The 17,369-nt window shown below is 47.8% G+C and overlaps 1 protein-coding gene across 1 annotated transcript in view; it reads right to left on the reverse strand.

Moving 5' to 3' along the window:
* Positions 1 to 17,369, reverse strand: part of GLIS1 (GLIS family zinc finger 1) — a 169,009-nt gene that overhangs the window by 47,167 nt on the left and 104,473 nt on the right. The window contains exon 5 of the mRNA XM_068242414.1: positions 2,893 to 3,054. Coding sequence (XP_068098515.1) covers positions 2,893 to 3,054 — 162 coding nt within the window. The remainder of the gene's footprint in view (positions 1 to 2,892; positions 3,055 to 17,369) is intronic.

Consider the following 17,369-nt stretch of genomic DNA (forward strand, 5'->3'; position numbering starts at 1 on the left):
TGTGCCCAGACAAGAACCAGCTGCGGCAGAGCCGCCTGTATCTACAGTACATGTTTATAGGTAACGGACCACGGGCGGACTGCTTGCCCGTTTAACCCTTTAAAAGTCAATTTATTAGAGCAAGTGCACATTTTTTTATTTCTTATTTGTTACATTTCCTTCCTTTTAATACTGCTGTAATGTGTATTTATTGCCACTTGCCACTAGGGGGCAGTGTGAGACAATAACAGAGGACTTCTGCTTTCAGTTTCTATATTTTCTATTAGCAGAGAGAGATGAAAGCATTCCAAGAATTTACAGCACAAAGAGTTCTGCTGGCTGAGGTCAAAAGCAGTACACTTATCTCAAAAGAGATAACGCTATTAATGCTGCTAATGGGTCGAAGGACCTCTTCTAAAGCTGGATAGTGTACTGGTTAAGGGCTCTGTTTATGACACAGGTGACCAGGGTTCAAATCTCAGCTCTTCTGTTCCGTAAGCCAGTACCTATTCAGTAGGTGACCTTGGCCAAGACTGTCCCTAACACTATTACTTCCTATAGAGCACACCCTAGTGGCTGCAGCTCTGGCGCTTTGAGTCCGCCAGGAGAAAAGCGCAATATAAATGTTGTTTGTCTTGTCTTCTATATCACACAGGGGTTTAGCCAATCCCCTGTAAGGTCACATTCACAGTGGGACGCTGCATTATGTTCTGTATAACAGAGATTGCAATGGAGCCAAAAAGTCATACTGCACGCTACCGAGATAAACAGATGAACACCAAAAGCCCCAATAGTGTAGTATGTATTGACAAAGGGGATAATGACAAAGAGTAATAGTTGTTATACTCACAAGCATGGGTCACCAATAGGCAACCACTGTAAAGGCAGGTGGGGAGATTATCCTGACCCCACTCAGGAATAAGAAGTCACTCTCTGTAGATAGTAGAAAAGGGTCGCAACCCTCCACCCAGGGTGGATACAATATTATATAGGAGAGAACAGAGGCGCCAAAAGGATAAAAGGGGTTTTAAATGAGCTTAAAAGCCAAAAATTTGGTAATTAGAGGAGGCAGTGGTGGACTTACCTCCTCCAAGCAGACACAACACGACTGTACATTCAGTCTATTTATTAACGAACTCCAGATAAAACAAAGCAACGCGTTTCACGGGTCAGTGCCCGCTTCAAAACAAACAACACTCGGCACCCACAGAGGTGCCGAGTGTTGTTTGTTTTGCTAGATGCTGTAACTCCTTTTTCTATTGCCTGAGGAAGCGGGCGCTGACCCGTGAAACGCGTTGCTTTGTTTTATCTGGAGTTCGTTAATAAATAGACTGAATGTACAGTCGTGTTGTGTCTGCTTGGAGGAGGTAAGTCCACTACTGCCTCCTCTAATTACCAAATTTTTGGCTTTTAAGCTCATTTAAAACCCCTTTTATCCTTTTGGCGCCTCTGTTCTCTCCTATATAATACTGCACGCTACGGCCGCGTTGTGTCGCATACAGTGAGGCATGCAGTCAATTAAAAGTATACTTCACTGTTAGGCTCCCTGCACACTGCATGCGATTTCGATACCGATCTTTAACCTCCTTGGCGGTAATCCCGAGCTGCGTGTTTGTTCCGCTCGCCGCCACTCACTGCTGATCCGCTGCTACCCGACGCAAAAGAGGGTCCCCCCCGCATACCCCTTGCACAGCCTGGCCAATCACCGCCAGTCTGCGCTATGGGGGGGATCGGGACATCAATGACGTCAGTCCGATCGTCGCCATGGCGACGGGGAAGCCCATACAGGAAATCCCGTTCAGAATGGCGGCAATCAGAGGGGCTGGGCGGACACCGCAGGGAGGGGGGAAGCATGTAGCTAGCGCTCCGTTTTTCTGTTGATTGTATTCAGAGAAAATCGGAATTGCAAATCGGAATTGGAATCAGAATCGCAAAACAGATTTGCAGTGTGCAGGGAGCCTTAATGTGCATTTTGCTGTACCAAATTGTGTGTTACCATATCGCACACCATTATACCGCAATCCACCCGCCGCACTGTGAACATCGCTACAGGTGACAAAGCGGCCATTACACCACACCTCAACCAACCACTGTGAATGAGGCAAACACATGTGACAGTTTTCCTGCGCATTTTCTGCATAGAAAAACTGAGAACTCGTGTTAATCAAGGGCTAGTTCACACTTAATATGTTATTCGTGCGAAGAAAAAAAATCTAACATTCTGCATGATGACACATTTTGTCAGTTTTCTCTATCAATTACATCAGCTGTCGTGAAAAAACGCGCGCGTTTTCCTGCATAGAAACACACTTGGTGTGCAGAAAAAGTATGCAGAAAACTGAAAGACAAGTGTGTTCCCTGCCTACGGGATAACTCAACCAGGCAGTAAATACATGTGTAATACCTGTCAAAACTTTTTGGACAGGGTGGAAAAGAGTTGAAGTTCAAGAACTGCCATTTTGCATCCACTCCGTTTGAGTCACCACCCGTCCGCATCATAGTTGCACCGTATGCCACTGATGCTCCTCTGCTTGTCCCGAAACTGATCAGAACCCAACAGAAGCATGAGGATCACTTTTGGATTGTTAAAAAAAAAAAACAGCTGGAGTTCTACCTAGCAAAAGGGAAGATTTTCATTGGTCCACCTTGAACTAATAAGAATGTTCCCTATTGAATCAGGATTTCCAATGTGTTTTTGCAAACCAACAGGGTGCCCAATGCTCTGATTTGCTTTGTTATTAAAGGCATGAGCCGGCAGTGGCAGAACGGAATCCACAGAATCCCTTCCTCTTCCCCTCTATCCCTACTCCCCTCCCCCTCTATCCCTTCCCCCCTCCTCCAGCCCCTTCTATCTCCCCCTCCCCAGCCCCCTTTATCCGTTCCCCTCCCCCTCTTTCCCTTCCCCCTTCTCACTGTGTCTTGGTGGGTCCTCTGGTGCTTGGCTCGGTCGCTGGAGTTACTGAATGCTTTCTGGCAGCCGGGATGCTGACACAGGTACGGTCGTTCCCCAGTGTGACTCCTCAGGTGAATCTTCAGATTCTCCAGCCTGGAAAACGCCTTGTTGCAGCCTTCAAACTGTAATGAAATCAGATGAGATTAATACGGGATTCCCAATGCTGATGTGAATCATGCATTACACAAGAGGGTAGGGAGGGATAATGAGATGCTAATAAATCTGAGTTGATGCAATTTTATGACATTTTATGCAAAGCTTTGGAGCTTGAAATTAGACTGATCAAATTCAGCAGATGCTTGAAGACAAGTTGCCAGTCTTTTCAAGAGTGGACATCTCAGCAAATTCACCCCAAGGTCAGACTGTGCAGTGCTCAGAGAAGTTGCAAAAATATCCTAGGAGCTAAATCCCGATCTGATGCTTTCTCCCATTAACTTGTATTGGTACTGCTTATGCAGGGCACTAGTAGCATAGCTAACATGATAGGCCCCAGTGTGAGATTTACATAGAGCCCCTTCAAGCTATCTATACATAACAACTGATATGAAGCACCAAAACCTGCCAGACAGCCGCAGTGGCAGAGAGGTGTAAGAAAGGGGAGGGGACAGCCACAGTGTCAGAGAGATGATAGCAGGGCAGGGGACAGCCGCAGTGGCAGAGAGGTGTAAGCAAGGGGAGGGGACAGCCGCAGTGGCAGAGAGGTGTAAGCAGGGGAGGGGACTGCTGCAGTGTCAGAGAGGTGTAAGCAGGGGAGGGGACAGCCACAGCATCAGAGAGGTGTAAGCAAGGGGAGGGGACAGCTGCAGTGTCAGAGAGGTGTAAGCAGGGGAGAGGGCTGCTGCAGTGTCAGAGAGGTGTAAGCAGGGGAGGGGACTGCTGCAGTGTCAGAGAGGTGTAAGCTGGGGAGGGGACAGCCACAGCATCAGAGAGGTGTAAGCAAGGGGAGGGGACAGCTGCAGTGTCAGAGAGGTGTAAGAAGGGGAGGGGACAGCTGCAGTGTCAGAGAGGTCTAAGCAGGGGAGGGGACAGCCCACATCAGAGAAGTGTAAACAAGGGGAGAAGACAGCTGCATTGTCAGAGAGGTGTAAGAAGGGGAGGGGACAGCTGCAATATCAAAGAGGCATAAGCAGGGAAAGGCGACAGCAACAGCATCAGAGAGGTGTAAGCAAGGGGAGGAGACAGCTGCAATGTCAGAGAGGTATAAGCAGCAGGAGAGGGGACCGCTGAAATGTCAGAGAGGTGTAAGTAGGGGAGATGACAGGCAGAGCATCAGAGAGGTGTCAGCAAAGGGAGAGGACAAATGTAATGTCAGAGAGGTGTAAGCAGAGGAGGGGACAGCTGCAAAGTCAGGGAGGTGTAACCAGGGGAAGGGACAGCTGCAGTGTCAGAGAGATGTAAGCAGGGGGAGGGGACAGCTGCAGTGTCAGAGAGATGTAAGCAGGGGTGGGGACAGTTGCAGTGTCAGAGAGATGTAAGCAGGGGGAGGGGACAGCTGCAGTGTCAGAGAGGTATAAGCAGCAGGAGAGGGGACCACTGAAATGTCAGAGAGGTGTAAGTAGGGGAGATGACAGGCAGAGCATCAGAGAGGTGTCAGCAAAGGGAGAGGACAAATGCAATGTCAGAGAGGTGTAAGCAGAGGAGGGGACAGCTGCAAAGTCAGGGAGGTGTAACCAGGGGAAGGGACAGCTGCAGTGTCAGAGAGATGTAAGCAGGGGGAGGGGACAGCTGCAGTGTCAGAGAGATGTAAGCAGGGGTGGGGACAGTTGCAGTGTCAGAGAGATATAAGCAGGGGGAGGGGACAGCTGCAGTGTCAGAGAGATGTAAGCAGGGGAGGGGACAGTTGCAGTGTCAGAGAGATGTAAGCAGGGGGAGGGGACAGCTGCAGTGTCAGAGAGGTGTAAGCAGGGGAGGAGACAGCTGCAGTGTCAGAGAGATGTAAGCAGGGGAGGGGACAGCTGCAGTGTCAGAGAGGTGTAAGCAGGGGAGGGGACAGCTGCAGTGTCAGAGAGGTGTAAGCAGGGGAGGGGACAGCAATGTCAGAAATAAAAACAAGAGAAAGTTTGATGAACACCTGATGCTTGCCTGCCATTCAATACATATTACAATAAATTAGTGGCACCGCCACTAGAATTCAAAGAAATTAAGTATCCATATAATTTAACAAGACAAAATGAATCCAGGAGTCAGGCCGGGATTTACATCACAGGAGCCTATAGGCACGGATGTCCTGGCATCCTAGACTTCACCCTTCATAAACCTATAAGCCTCCGCCGAAATGCACCACAAGTGTGCTGGCTGGCCCAGCTGTCACTTCTCCCTTACTTCCCTTGCCTGTCATAGGTAGCTACAGGTGTTCCTTAGCATTAGGTAGCCAGAAATACCATCAATATTAAGTAGCTGGCGGTGTTCCCAACTGAAGGGAGATCTCATCAGTGGAATGCCAAGATCCGGGTGAGTAACCTCTTATTTACACTTCACTTGGGACTCTGCGTAAGGAAGGAACTAGGGAAGAGGGAGTGAGCCGCCTTTCCATTCTCAGGCGCCTCTAGGTACGTGCCTACAGTGCCTTATGGTAAATCCGGCCCTGCCAGGAGTAATACACATATAAAATTCCCAACAACTTTTGGATACAAAATCATTTACTTATCAGGCTCATCAAGAGGTGCAAAGGAAGGTACCTGCACCAAAATTGGCAGAAACAATAAGATATATTTCAGTAATCATCTCTTATACCATTTTTTACACATACCTTTTCCGTGGCATTGGTATGTGTTAAAATGAGAATTTTAATAAAATTCTAATAAAGGGAATAATGCAACTCATTATGATGGAAAAATACTAATGGCGAGCAGAAAAAAAAGGCACAAAATGCAAGGTTCTCCCTTTTCTTAAACGTTTTAACCACAAATGGAAAACCAATTTGCTGTGAAGGAACGCAATGATCAGCACGGCTGTCATTTCTAATGTGTTTCCGTATTGCTGTAAAACCTGAAAAATGCAGCGGCTAATGTGATCGCTGCCTTAGACAAGGAACATTCTGTCATAAGGAACGAGCATTATCAGCCTCCATAGTCTTCTCATTTCCTGGAAAGAGCAGAGTAAGGATGTGTTCCTGTATCGGAGGAGTGACGGAAGGTTCACGGTGATCACCGCGCTCTTTGCCAATAAGTCAAGCCAAAAAAGAAGGATGTGTTCCAGAATACCAGCGTGTCGGAATTTGGAACAATTAAGTTGCAATAAAAGCGCAGGTTTTTGCAGCATTGTCCGCATAGCACTCCACTTCCAGCACCAATATAACTAGACGATGCCACAATCCAAGGCGTCATTCATCATCATGACACATGCCTGCAACCCAAGTCGTCATTCATCATCATGACACATGTCTGCAACCAAAGGAGTCATTCATCATAATGACACATGTCTGCAACCCAAGGCATCATTCATCATCATGACACATGCCTGCAACCCAAGGCGTCATTCACCATCACGACACATGTCTGCAACCCAAGGCGTCATTCATCATCATGACACATGCCTGCAACCAAAGGCGTCATTCATCATCATGACACATGCCTGCAAACCAAGGCGTCATTCATCATCATGACACATGCCTGCAACCCAAGGCGTCATTCATCATCATGACCCATGCTTGCAACCCAAGGCGTCATTCATCATCATGACACATGCCTGCAACCCAAGGCGTCATTCACCATAACGACACATGTCTGCAACCCAAGGCGTCATTCATCATCATGACACATGCCTGCAACCCAAGGCGTCATTCATCATCATGACACATGCCTGCAAACCAAGGCGTCATTCATCATCATGACACATGCCTGCAACCCAAGGCGTCATTCATCATCATGACCCATGCCTGCAACCCAAGGCGTCATTCATCATCATGACACATGCCTGCAACCCAAGGTGTCATTCATGATCATGACACATGCCTGCAACCCAAGGTGTCATTCATCATCATAACACATGCCTGCAAACCAAGGCGTCATTCATCATCATGACACATGCCTGCAACCCAAGGCGTCATTCATCATCATGACCCATGCCTGCAACCCAAGGCGTCATTCATCATCATGACACATGCCTGAAAACCAAGGCGTCATTCATCATCATGACACACGTCTGCAACCCAAGGCGTCATTCATCATCATGACACATGCCTGCAAACCAAGGCGTCATTCATCATCATGATACATGTCTGCAACCCAAGGCGTCATTCATCATCATGACACATGCCTGCAACCCAAGGCGTCATTCATCATCATGACACATGTCTGCAACCCAAGGCGTCATTCATCATCATGATACATGCCTGCAAACCAAGGCGTCATTCATCATCATGACACATGCCTGCAAACCAAGGCGTCATTCATCATCATGACACATGTCTGCAACCCAAGGCGTCATTCATCATCATGACACATGTCTGCAACCCAAGGCGTCATTCATCATCATGACACATGCCTGCAACCCAAGGCGTCATTCATCATCATGACACATGTCTGCAACCCAAGGCGTCATTCATCATCATGACACATGCCTGCAACCCAAGGCGTCATTCATCATCATGACACATGCCTGCAAACCAAGGCGTCATTCATCATCATGATACATGTCTGCAACCCGAGGCGTCATTCATCATCATGAAACATGCCTGCAACCCAAAGCGTCATTTATCATCATGACACATGCCTGCAACCCAAGGCGTCATTCATCATCATGACACATGCCTGCAACCCAAGGCGTCATTCATCATCATGACACATGTCTGCAACCCAAGGCGTCATTCATCATCATGACACATGCCTGCAAACCAAGGCGTCATTCATCATCATGATACATGTCTGCAACCCAAGGCGTCATTCATCACCATGACACATGCCTGGAACCCAAGGCATCATTCATCATCATGATACATGCCTGAAACACAAGGCGTCATTCATCATCATGACACATGTCTGCAACCCAAGGCGTCATTCATCATCATGACACATGCCTGCAGCCCAAGGCGTCATTCATCATCATGACACATGTCTGCAACCCAAGGCGTCATTCATCATCATGATACATGTCTGCAACACAAGGCGTCATTCATCATCATGACACATGTCTGCAACCCAAGGCGTCATTCATCATCATGACACATGTCTGCAACCCAAGGCGTCATTCATCATCATGACACATGTCTGCAACCCAAGGCGTCATTCATCATCATGACACATGTCTGCAACCCAAGGCGTCATTCATCATCATGACACATGCCTGCAAACCAAGGCGTCATTCATCATCATGATACATGTCTGCAACCCAAGGCGTCATTCATCATCATGACACATGCCTGGAACCCAAGGCATCATTCATCATCATGATACATGCCTGCAACACAAGGCGTCATTCATCATCATGACACATGTCTGCAACCCAAGGCGTCATTCATCATCATGACACATGCCTGCAACCCAAGGCGTCATTCATCATCATGACACATGTCTGCAACCCAAGGCGTCATTCACCATCATGATACATGTCTGCAACCCAAGGCGTCATTCATCATCATGACATGTCTGCAACCCAAGGCGTCATTCATCATCATGACACATGCCTGCAACCCTCCAATAAATGTAATATATTTTAGATTTGTCATCATGCAGCTGAAAAAAGGCTACTATATTTATTATTATAAGTTAGAAAATAGATTTTATTTCTAAAATCTTGTATTTTTAATTTGGGTCCACTTTAAGTCTGCTGTGACTGCAATGACAAGACAAAGAACATTTATATCGTGCTTTTCTCGTAGCGGACACAAAGTGCCAGAGCTGCAGCCACTAGGGCGCACTCTGTAGGCAGTAGCAGTGTTAGGGAATCTTGCCCAAGTACACCTTACTGAATAAGTGCTAGCTTATTGAACAGGAAGAGCCAGGATTCAAACCCTGGTCTCCGGTGACCAAGTCAGAGCCCTTAGAGTGAACCTACATCTAAAAAAAATGAGTTTAACTTACCAAGGGCTTCTACCAGCCTCCTACATCCACCCCGTGCCCGTGCCATCACCAAGGGATCCTCCAGTGCCCCGCAGCCCCCCTCTTTCTTCTGGATGCCTGTCCCCTGTCTGTGCGCCTCCTGATCACGCTCCTGTTTATGGTAACGCTCTGTGCATGCACAGTACAGGGAAATCTTTAATGCGTATGCGCGGAATGCTCCTAGCAATGGGAGCATGATTGAGGACGGGTGCAGCCATTGCCGTGCATGCGCAGTGGCCGTTGATCCGCTAAATCACCCAGCTGGAACAGGGGCCCTGCTGGGGATTGAAGCACCCCTCGGTGACAGCGCGGGCACAGGGTGGATGCAGGGTGTTGGTAGAAGTCCCAGGTAAGTTAAACTCGTTTTTTTCCCGTTCAAGGTTCACTTTAACTAGTACACTATCCAGTGAACATATTAGCATCTATCAGATGTCTCAGCATCCAGCATGGAAGGCCCGCGATGTCCTTATTGTTGTACTCTGTGTGTTGGCAAGCTCCCCCGCTAGCTGAGCCAAGTGCTAGCTAATCCGTTCTATATTAATAGCTGATTCACTGCAGCTTTGGTCAGGCTGGGTATGTAAAGGACACAACCCCTGGGCTATTGTTGTTTTTTAAACTATTGCTCTAATTGCCTGTTACTGTTCTGCTAGAGCTATTCTGGAGATTGCCATTCTCAGGAACATAAGAAGAGTAATGGTAAAATGTGACTTCCCCTCTCCTGTGATTGTGAAGTGATCACTCTGCCTGACTGCCTCCAATGATAAAGCAGTACTGATCCCCCTACTCCTGTCCCCTCCGACTCCGCCCTCTCTCCAGCCATTTTTTTTTAAATCAGACATCGTGCAGTACGAAGGTGTAGTGATTAGCGCTCTTGCTTTGCAGGACTGGGTGTCTGATTCGCAGCCAGGGCACTATCTGCACGGGGTTTGTATGTTCTCCCAGCAGGGGGGTTCCTAGGATCCTAAGAGATCCAGGGGCACTTTTGGGCACTCCAGCTGAAAGATGGGTGTGGCCATGTACTGGGGTGTGGGTGTGGTCATGGGTGGAGCCAAATTTACATGAACTTAACAGCGGTCTAAGTAGGCCTGCTCAGCAAAATGTTGGATGAAGCCCCCCTCTCCAATAATAGCCAGTCCCCACCATAGCATTCCCTGACCTTCTAGTGAACCCATCCCATGCTCCCACAGGCCTCCCATTGAGGCACCACTTTTCCCAGCATGCTCCCATAGAAGAACCACAGCTCCCTGCATACCCCCATAAAGGCATCAATGCATCTAGCATGGCATCAAAGCAACCAATATGCCCACATAGAGGTACCACAGAACCAAGCATACCCCCCATTTCTGTGTGCTGTGGTGCCATGTTGGGTGCTATGGTGTCATGCTGGGTGCTATGTATGATGCCTCTGTGGGGCATGCTGGATGCTGTAATGCCATGCTGGGTGCTGTGGTGCCATGAGTGCTGTGTAGTGCCATGCTGGGTGCTGTGGTGGCTCTACTCTGTCTGCGGGACATCCGGGGCACTAAAGAATAGATTCGGGGCCATGTGCCACTGATCCTTGGGGCTAGCAACGCCCCTGTCTGTACCTTCTGACTCCGCCCTCTCTCCAGTCAGACATCCCACTGCACCTGTCCCTTCTGACTCCACCCTCTCCCCAGTCAGACATCCCCCTGTGTCTGTACCTTTTGACTCCATCCTCTCTCCAGTCATTTTCTTTTATCAGACGTGTCCCTTCTGACTCTGCCCTCTCTCCGGTGATTTTCTTGTATCAGACATCCCCCTGCACCTGTCCCTTCTGACTCCGCCCTCTCTCCAGTCCGACATCCCTCTGCACCTGTCCATTCTGACTCCGCCCTCTCTCCAGTCCGACATCCCTCTGCACCTGTTCTTTCTGACTCCGCCCTCTCTCCAGTCATTTTCTTTTAGCAGACATCGCCTTTATCTGTCCCTTCTGACTCAGCCCTCTCTCCAGTCATTTTCTTTTTTCAGACATCTCCCTGCGCCTCTCCCTTTTGACTCCGCCCTCTCTCCAGTCACTTTTGTTTATCAGACACCCCCTTGCATCTGTCCTTTCTGACTCTACCCTCTCTCCAGTCAGACACCCCCCTGCGCCTGTTCCTCTGACTCCGCCCTTTCTCGAGTCACTTTCTTTTATCAGACACCCCCCTGTGCCTGTCCCTTCTGACTCCGCCCTCTCTCGAGTCACTTTCTTTTATCAGACACCCCCCTGTGCCTGTCCCTTCTGACTCCGCCCTCTCTCCAGTCACTTTTGTTTATCAGACACCCCCTTGCATCTGTCCTTTCTGACTCTACCCTCTCTCCAGTCAGACACCCCCCTGCGCCTGTTCCTCTGACTCCACCCTCTCTCGAGACACTTTCTTTTATCAGACACCCCCCTGTGCCTGTCCCTTCTGACTCCGCCCTCTCTCCAGCCATTTTCTTTTATCAAACATCATCCTGCGCTTGTCCCCTTGGACTCCTGACTGGTCTAAGGGCAAAAAAGTACAGATCTAACCTTCTTTTACTTCCTGGTCTTAGCCATAGTCATTATGGCGTTCCCTACCCCGACCCATGTCCAGTCATTCAGGATGTTCAGGTCTTAGTGACTGGCTACCTATTGGAGGGGAGGTGGGCTATATTATACAGACGGCATGGATGGGGAGAGTAGTTGTAGTACTTATGGTGATAATGAGGGCTGTGGAAATCTGCCACCACAAGAAGGTACAATGATGCACCACAATATTTAGGGAGCCAATAAGAGTGGATTGGGTACTGGCCCACGGGTCATTGGATATAAAAGCTTAAAGCAAACCTGAACTGAAAATGAAAAGTCAAAATAAACATACACACCTCATACTTCCCTCCCGCGCAGTGTACTCATCAATCTCTTTCTCCTCTCCTGCATCCTGTTTGTGCACTGTGATTTATGGAATTCTCCGTCCTCCATTTTGAAAATGGCCATTACCCCATAACAGCTTCCTGGTCAGCACACTGTTAAAGTGGCCATACACTTAAGGTGGCCATACACTGGTCGATTTGCCATCAGATTCGACCAACAGATCGATCCCTCTCTGATCGAATCTGATCAGAGAGGGATCGTATGGCCACCTTTACTGCAAACAGATTACATACATTACCTGTTCCGGCCGGCGCGAGTCTCCTGGTCCGCCGCTGTCTCCAGAACGTTCCTGCAGCTACTGAACTTCCTGTCCAGGGGAAGTTTAAACAGTAGAGGGCGCTCTACTGTTTAAACTTCCTGCCGGGACAGGAAGTTCTGTGTAGCTGCAGCCGGTCCGGAACCCAGCGCGGAAAGAAGAAAGCGGGGACCAGGGGACTCGCGCCGGCCGGAACAGGTAATGTATACCCACTGTATTGCGTCGGTCGTCGGGCATTCGAACGCCGCTATTGACGCACTCCCGATCCGCCGGCGATCGGCGGGAATCGGTGGGAACGATCGGTTTCGGTTTCGGACAGAAATCGATCGTTCTGTCAGCGGTGTGCGCGGCGATTTCACAGCCGATTCGATCACTGTGATCGAATCGGCCGTATATCGGCGGGAAAATCGTTAGGTGTATGGGCCCCTTTATAAATTTGCAGCAGATTTGACCATCAGATTCCTGTCAGGTCGAATCTGACAGGAATCTATCTGATGTGTGCCACACACTAGGAACAGATTTCCAATAGATTTCAGAATGAGTCAGAATTTTCGAAATACATTATTACACCATTCGATCCAATGCAACTCTATGGGCCATTGATCTGCTGCCAGAAGCTGATCGATGTAGTTTTAACATCCGGACCGATCGAGCAAATCGATCCAAATCTGTAAAATATCGATCGGCCGATCGATCATGCTTCCTGCCAGTGGTGTAGCTAAGATGCTGTGGGCCCCGATGCAAGTTTTACATTGGGGCCCCCCAAGCACTCTATACATACAATTGATACAACGCTCCAAAACCTGCCAATGGCAACTACTGTGTCTGAGGTGCAAGAAGGGGATGGGGAACAGTTTGTTAATGATTACTACTATTGAAAATATCTACAGAAGTGACTATTATGAGCACAGGACCAATAAAGAGCTAATACTGCAGTTGAGGGGGGGGGGGGGCTTCAGGGGCCCCTCTGGCCCAAGTGCCAAGGTGTGGTCGCAACCTCTGCAACCCCTATTGCTATGCCCCTGCTTCCTGATGCATCGATTTCTACCCGATTCGATCAGAGTGGTCGAATCGGCCGTTGATTCATGGCTGAAATTGACCAGTGTATGGGCCCCTTCACACTGTAATAAATCCCACTTGAGTCATAGGGAAACATTGAAGATTACCTTGCACATCAGTTGTCCTTTCAGTTATAACTGACAGCAACTGATGTATTTCAGTTCTGACAACATTTTGCCAGATATGGAAGGGATCATTGTAAGCAGAAGATGGTGAGCTTTTAAGAGGAACTGACAGCGAGATAAGTATGTAATATTCATTTGGTGGTCTCATGCATTGTTACCAGTAAAGACAGCAATTCTTGATATAATGCGGTTTTAAACGTATTAAGGAGTAGTGCCAGACATAATTATCTACTTGTATATTGAAAATTACTATCCATGGACCTCTTGTCTCAGAACACACACTGACGCCTGCATTGACAACCATAGCTGCTGTACCCCCAGATCCACCTTCTTGGTTATTTGTTGATACTACAGCTACAGCTGAGCCATAATAGCTCCACACTGCAGTGCCAGCTTCCTTCTTTCTCTCTCTCTTTTGTTATATTCATTTGCAGGTACATCATGTGTTTATTTTAAAGTGAATCCGAGATGAAAAACTACATATCACAAGTAACTTGTGTCTTTATATCTTATCTAAAGTATAGATAGTTTACACAACAAATCTAGCTGCAAACAGCTTCAACAGTATATGATTATTTCTTCCTGTGATACAATGAGAGCGGCCATGTTCTGCTTGTGATCATTACACACAGGCAAGCTGATCTGCATCTCCAGCCCTTAGCCTGTGAAAAGATCACTCCCCTCCCCTCCTCCCTCCTCCCCTCTGCCTCTGAAATCTCTGGCTAGTAACACCTCCTCCTTCTCCTGCCCAGACTGATCTCCCATAAGCCCTTGCTACATGGGTCTGAGAGTGCCAAGGCACTGGAGAAGCTGTGGACGAGGCTTGTTTAGTGTATAGGGAATTAGAGTATCAAAACAAAAACAAAACAAAAAAAGTATTTGGCTTGAGGAATGCCCTATAAACTATATGAAAAAAACACAATTATGTAATGAGTAAAAGTTTATCTCGGATCCACTTTAAATAATTTTACTCGGTTCAGGTTCATTTTAAAGATGCTTTTTAACGATTACATTTCCAAAACGTAAGACCGTCTGATCCAGTCGTTGCTATCAATTGGAATAGATCGCTCGGGCACATCAACGAAGGAGAAAATCATAGCCAATCTGACCAAACTAAAGAAAATCATTCCGAAATTCGAAACTACAGAATGATCGATATTACGATCATTTGTCATCGATCGGCGCCATTAACACTATCTGATCCGAACGATCGTACAGTTGATCATTCATTTAGGATATTGTACAGTTAATAGGCACCTTAAAGGATTCACACTCGCCAAACAAAAATGACAGAATGAATAATAAACATAAAAATGGCATAAAAACATTTAACAAAAGCACATACTTAACAGGCATGCCAGACACATGTCTATATTAAGAGATGCATAATTAAACCCATTTGGGATTTTAGGAATTCTTTTAATAGGCAGCCCTAAAAGCATTTTTTCGTTCAGTGGCTTTTTCTCTAATATTTTGTAATCTTCCATGAAAGGGGATTATAGTCTGGGATAACATACGATTTATATTGTATTCATATGTCTTTCTGCCAAAGTCATATCATCTTGGTAAAAATTGGTATTCACCGCTAAATTACAAATAGCGGTGAAAGCAGTCACTCTGCCTAGCTGCCTCAGAGACGTGCATGAGAATGAAGAAATGATGTCTGCTGCTCAGGATCAGTGCAGCTTTCACATCAGGAAACCAGATAAGATCTCTGCTGCTCTCCCGCTCTCTGTACATCAGAAGAAAATCTCTTGACAGTGGGGAGAGTCAAGTATGGTACAGTTTCCTATTGGTCAGTGGCGTAACAACAGGCCCTGTAAGGGATGGATCCGCAGGGGGGCCCAGAAGCCACAGGGGGCCCCGTACTGAGAGAGTGACCACTAAGGGCATGGAGAGAAACAGTTTTCTGCTCTCTGCACAATTGTTCTAATGACTGCATCTGCTCAGCCACTTATAATGAATCATAAAAAGTTTTGTAGACAAAGATTCTTAGACAATCTCTATTCAGTAAGTAGAAGGACCATCCAAACTTTTGCAGGGGGGACCCAGTGATTTCTTGTTACGCCCCTGCTGTTGGTTAATCACACAGCTCCAGGGAAAGTGAAATTAACTTTGACCTTATTACCCTAGTGGCGGGAAGGTGTCAGCCCTTTGACCATGACTCCTCCCATGGAGCTTTATGTGACCGACCTGCTACCTATCTTCAGGAGAACCTCTGACCTACAGGAGCAGCACCTGAAGCCCTCTATATCTAGCAGAGTGGCCACCTCTGACCTACAGGAGCAGCACCTGAAGCTCTATATCTAGCAGAGTGGCCACCTCTGACCTACAGGAGCAGCACCTGAAGCCCTCTATATCTAGCAGGGTGGCCACCTCTGACCTACAGGAGTAGCACCTGAACCCTTCTATATCTAGCAGAGTAGCCACCTCTGACCTACAGGAGTAGCACCTGAACCCCTCTATATCTAGCAGAGTAGCCACCTCTGACCTACAGGAGCAGCACCTGAAGCTCTATATCTAGCAGAGTGGCCACCTCTGACCTACAGGAGCAGCACCTGAACCCCTCTATATCTAGCAGAGTGGCCACCACTGTCCTACAGAAGCAGCACCTGAAGCCCTCTATATCTAGCAGAGTGGCCACCTCTGACCTACAGAAGCAGCACCTGAAGCCCTCTATATCTAGCAGAGTGGCCACCTCTGACCTACAGGAGCAGCACCTGAAGCTCTATATCTAGCAGAGTGGCCACCTCTGACCTACAGGAGCAGCACCTGAAGCTCTATATCTAGCAGAGTGGCCACCTCTGACCTACAGGAGCAGCACCTGAACCCCTCTATATCTAGCAGAGTGGCCACCACTGTCCTACAGAAGCAGCACCTGAAGCCCTCTATATCTAGCAGGGTGGCCACCTCTGACCTACAGGAGCAGCACCTGAAGCCCTCTATATCTAGCAGGGTGGCCACCTCTGTCCTACAGGAGCAGCACCTGAAGCCCTTTATATGTAGCAGGGTGGCCACCTCTGACCTACAGGAGCAGCACCTGAAGCCCTCTATATCTAGCAGAGTGGCCACCTCTGTCCTACAGGAGCAGCACCTGAAGCCCTCTATATCTAGCAGAGTGGCCACCTCTGACCTACAGGAGCAGCACCTGAAGCCCTCTATATCTAGCAGAGTGGCCACCTCTGTCCTACAGGAGCAGCACCTGAAGCCCTCTATATCTAGCAGAGTGGCCACCTCTGACCTACAGGAGCAGCACCTGAAGCCCTCTATATCTAGCAGAGTGGCCACCTCTGACCTACAGGAGCAGCACCTGAAGCTCTATATCTAGCAGGGTGGCCACCTCGATCTGTTGGGACTGAAATTTCCCAACATTCCTGATCAATCCTTTTCACTGATTTTGGCTGGATATCAATCAGGCAGCCATGATGCATCACCAAATATCTTCTGATTTCATAAAATTGTTGAATCGGAAAGTCGATTGGCCCACAATGTCGAGTAATGTATGGGCACCCTAAGCTGTCCAACTACATAGAAGGGGTAAGATTGTACAGTCCAGATTCTATTTTCATAGTTTTATGAATGAACATCTGAAGGCACTCATATTGACCTGAGGAAGCGGGAAGAGACCCATGAGACGCGTTGTCTGTTTTAAACCTGCCTGAATAAATCTGACCTGATCTAAAACCCGTTTTTGTCAATTGTGTCATCTAGAGAGGTAGGAGACCTAATTTTTATAGTCTTTATTATTTTCTATTATTTACATACAATCTGGCAATCATATCTTTAGGGCCTCCACCACTCATCACAGATTGTATGGTCGGTGGCAGCTTCACCATGTGTGGGTTAGGTTTGAGGATTCTGGCTTGTGATAACATAGCAGCTACATGTGACGCAATATGACCGTCCACTGACCCTCCTTCATCGAGTCATAAAGCGCACCACAGCCTGCAGCAGCTATTAACCCGGCAGTGAGGGGTTAAACCCGCCGCGATGACGACTCGGACCACCGTGGAAAATCTGCCGCACACAGAAGCACGAAACTCCCTCCTAATTAATCTAA

This window comes from Hyperolius riggenbachi, chromosome 6 (genome assembly GCF_040937935.1).
Source record: "Hyperolius riggenbachi isolate aHypRig1 chromosome 6, aHypRig1.pri, whole genome shotgun sequence".
NCBI classification, from domain to species: domain Eukaryota; kingdom Metazoa; phylum Chordata; class Amphibia; order Anura; family Hyperoliidae; genus Hyperolius; species Hyperolius riggenbachi.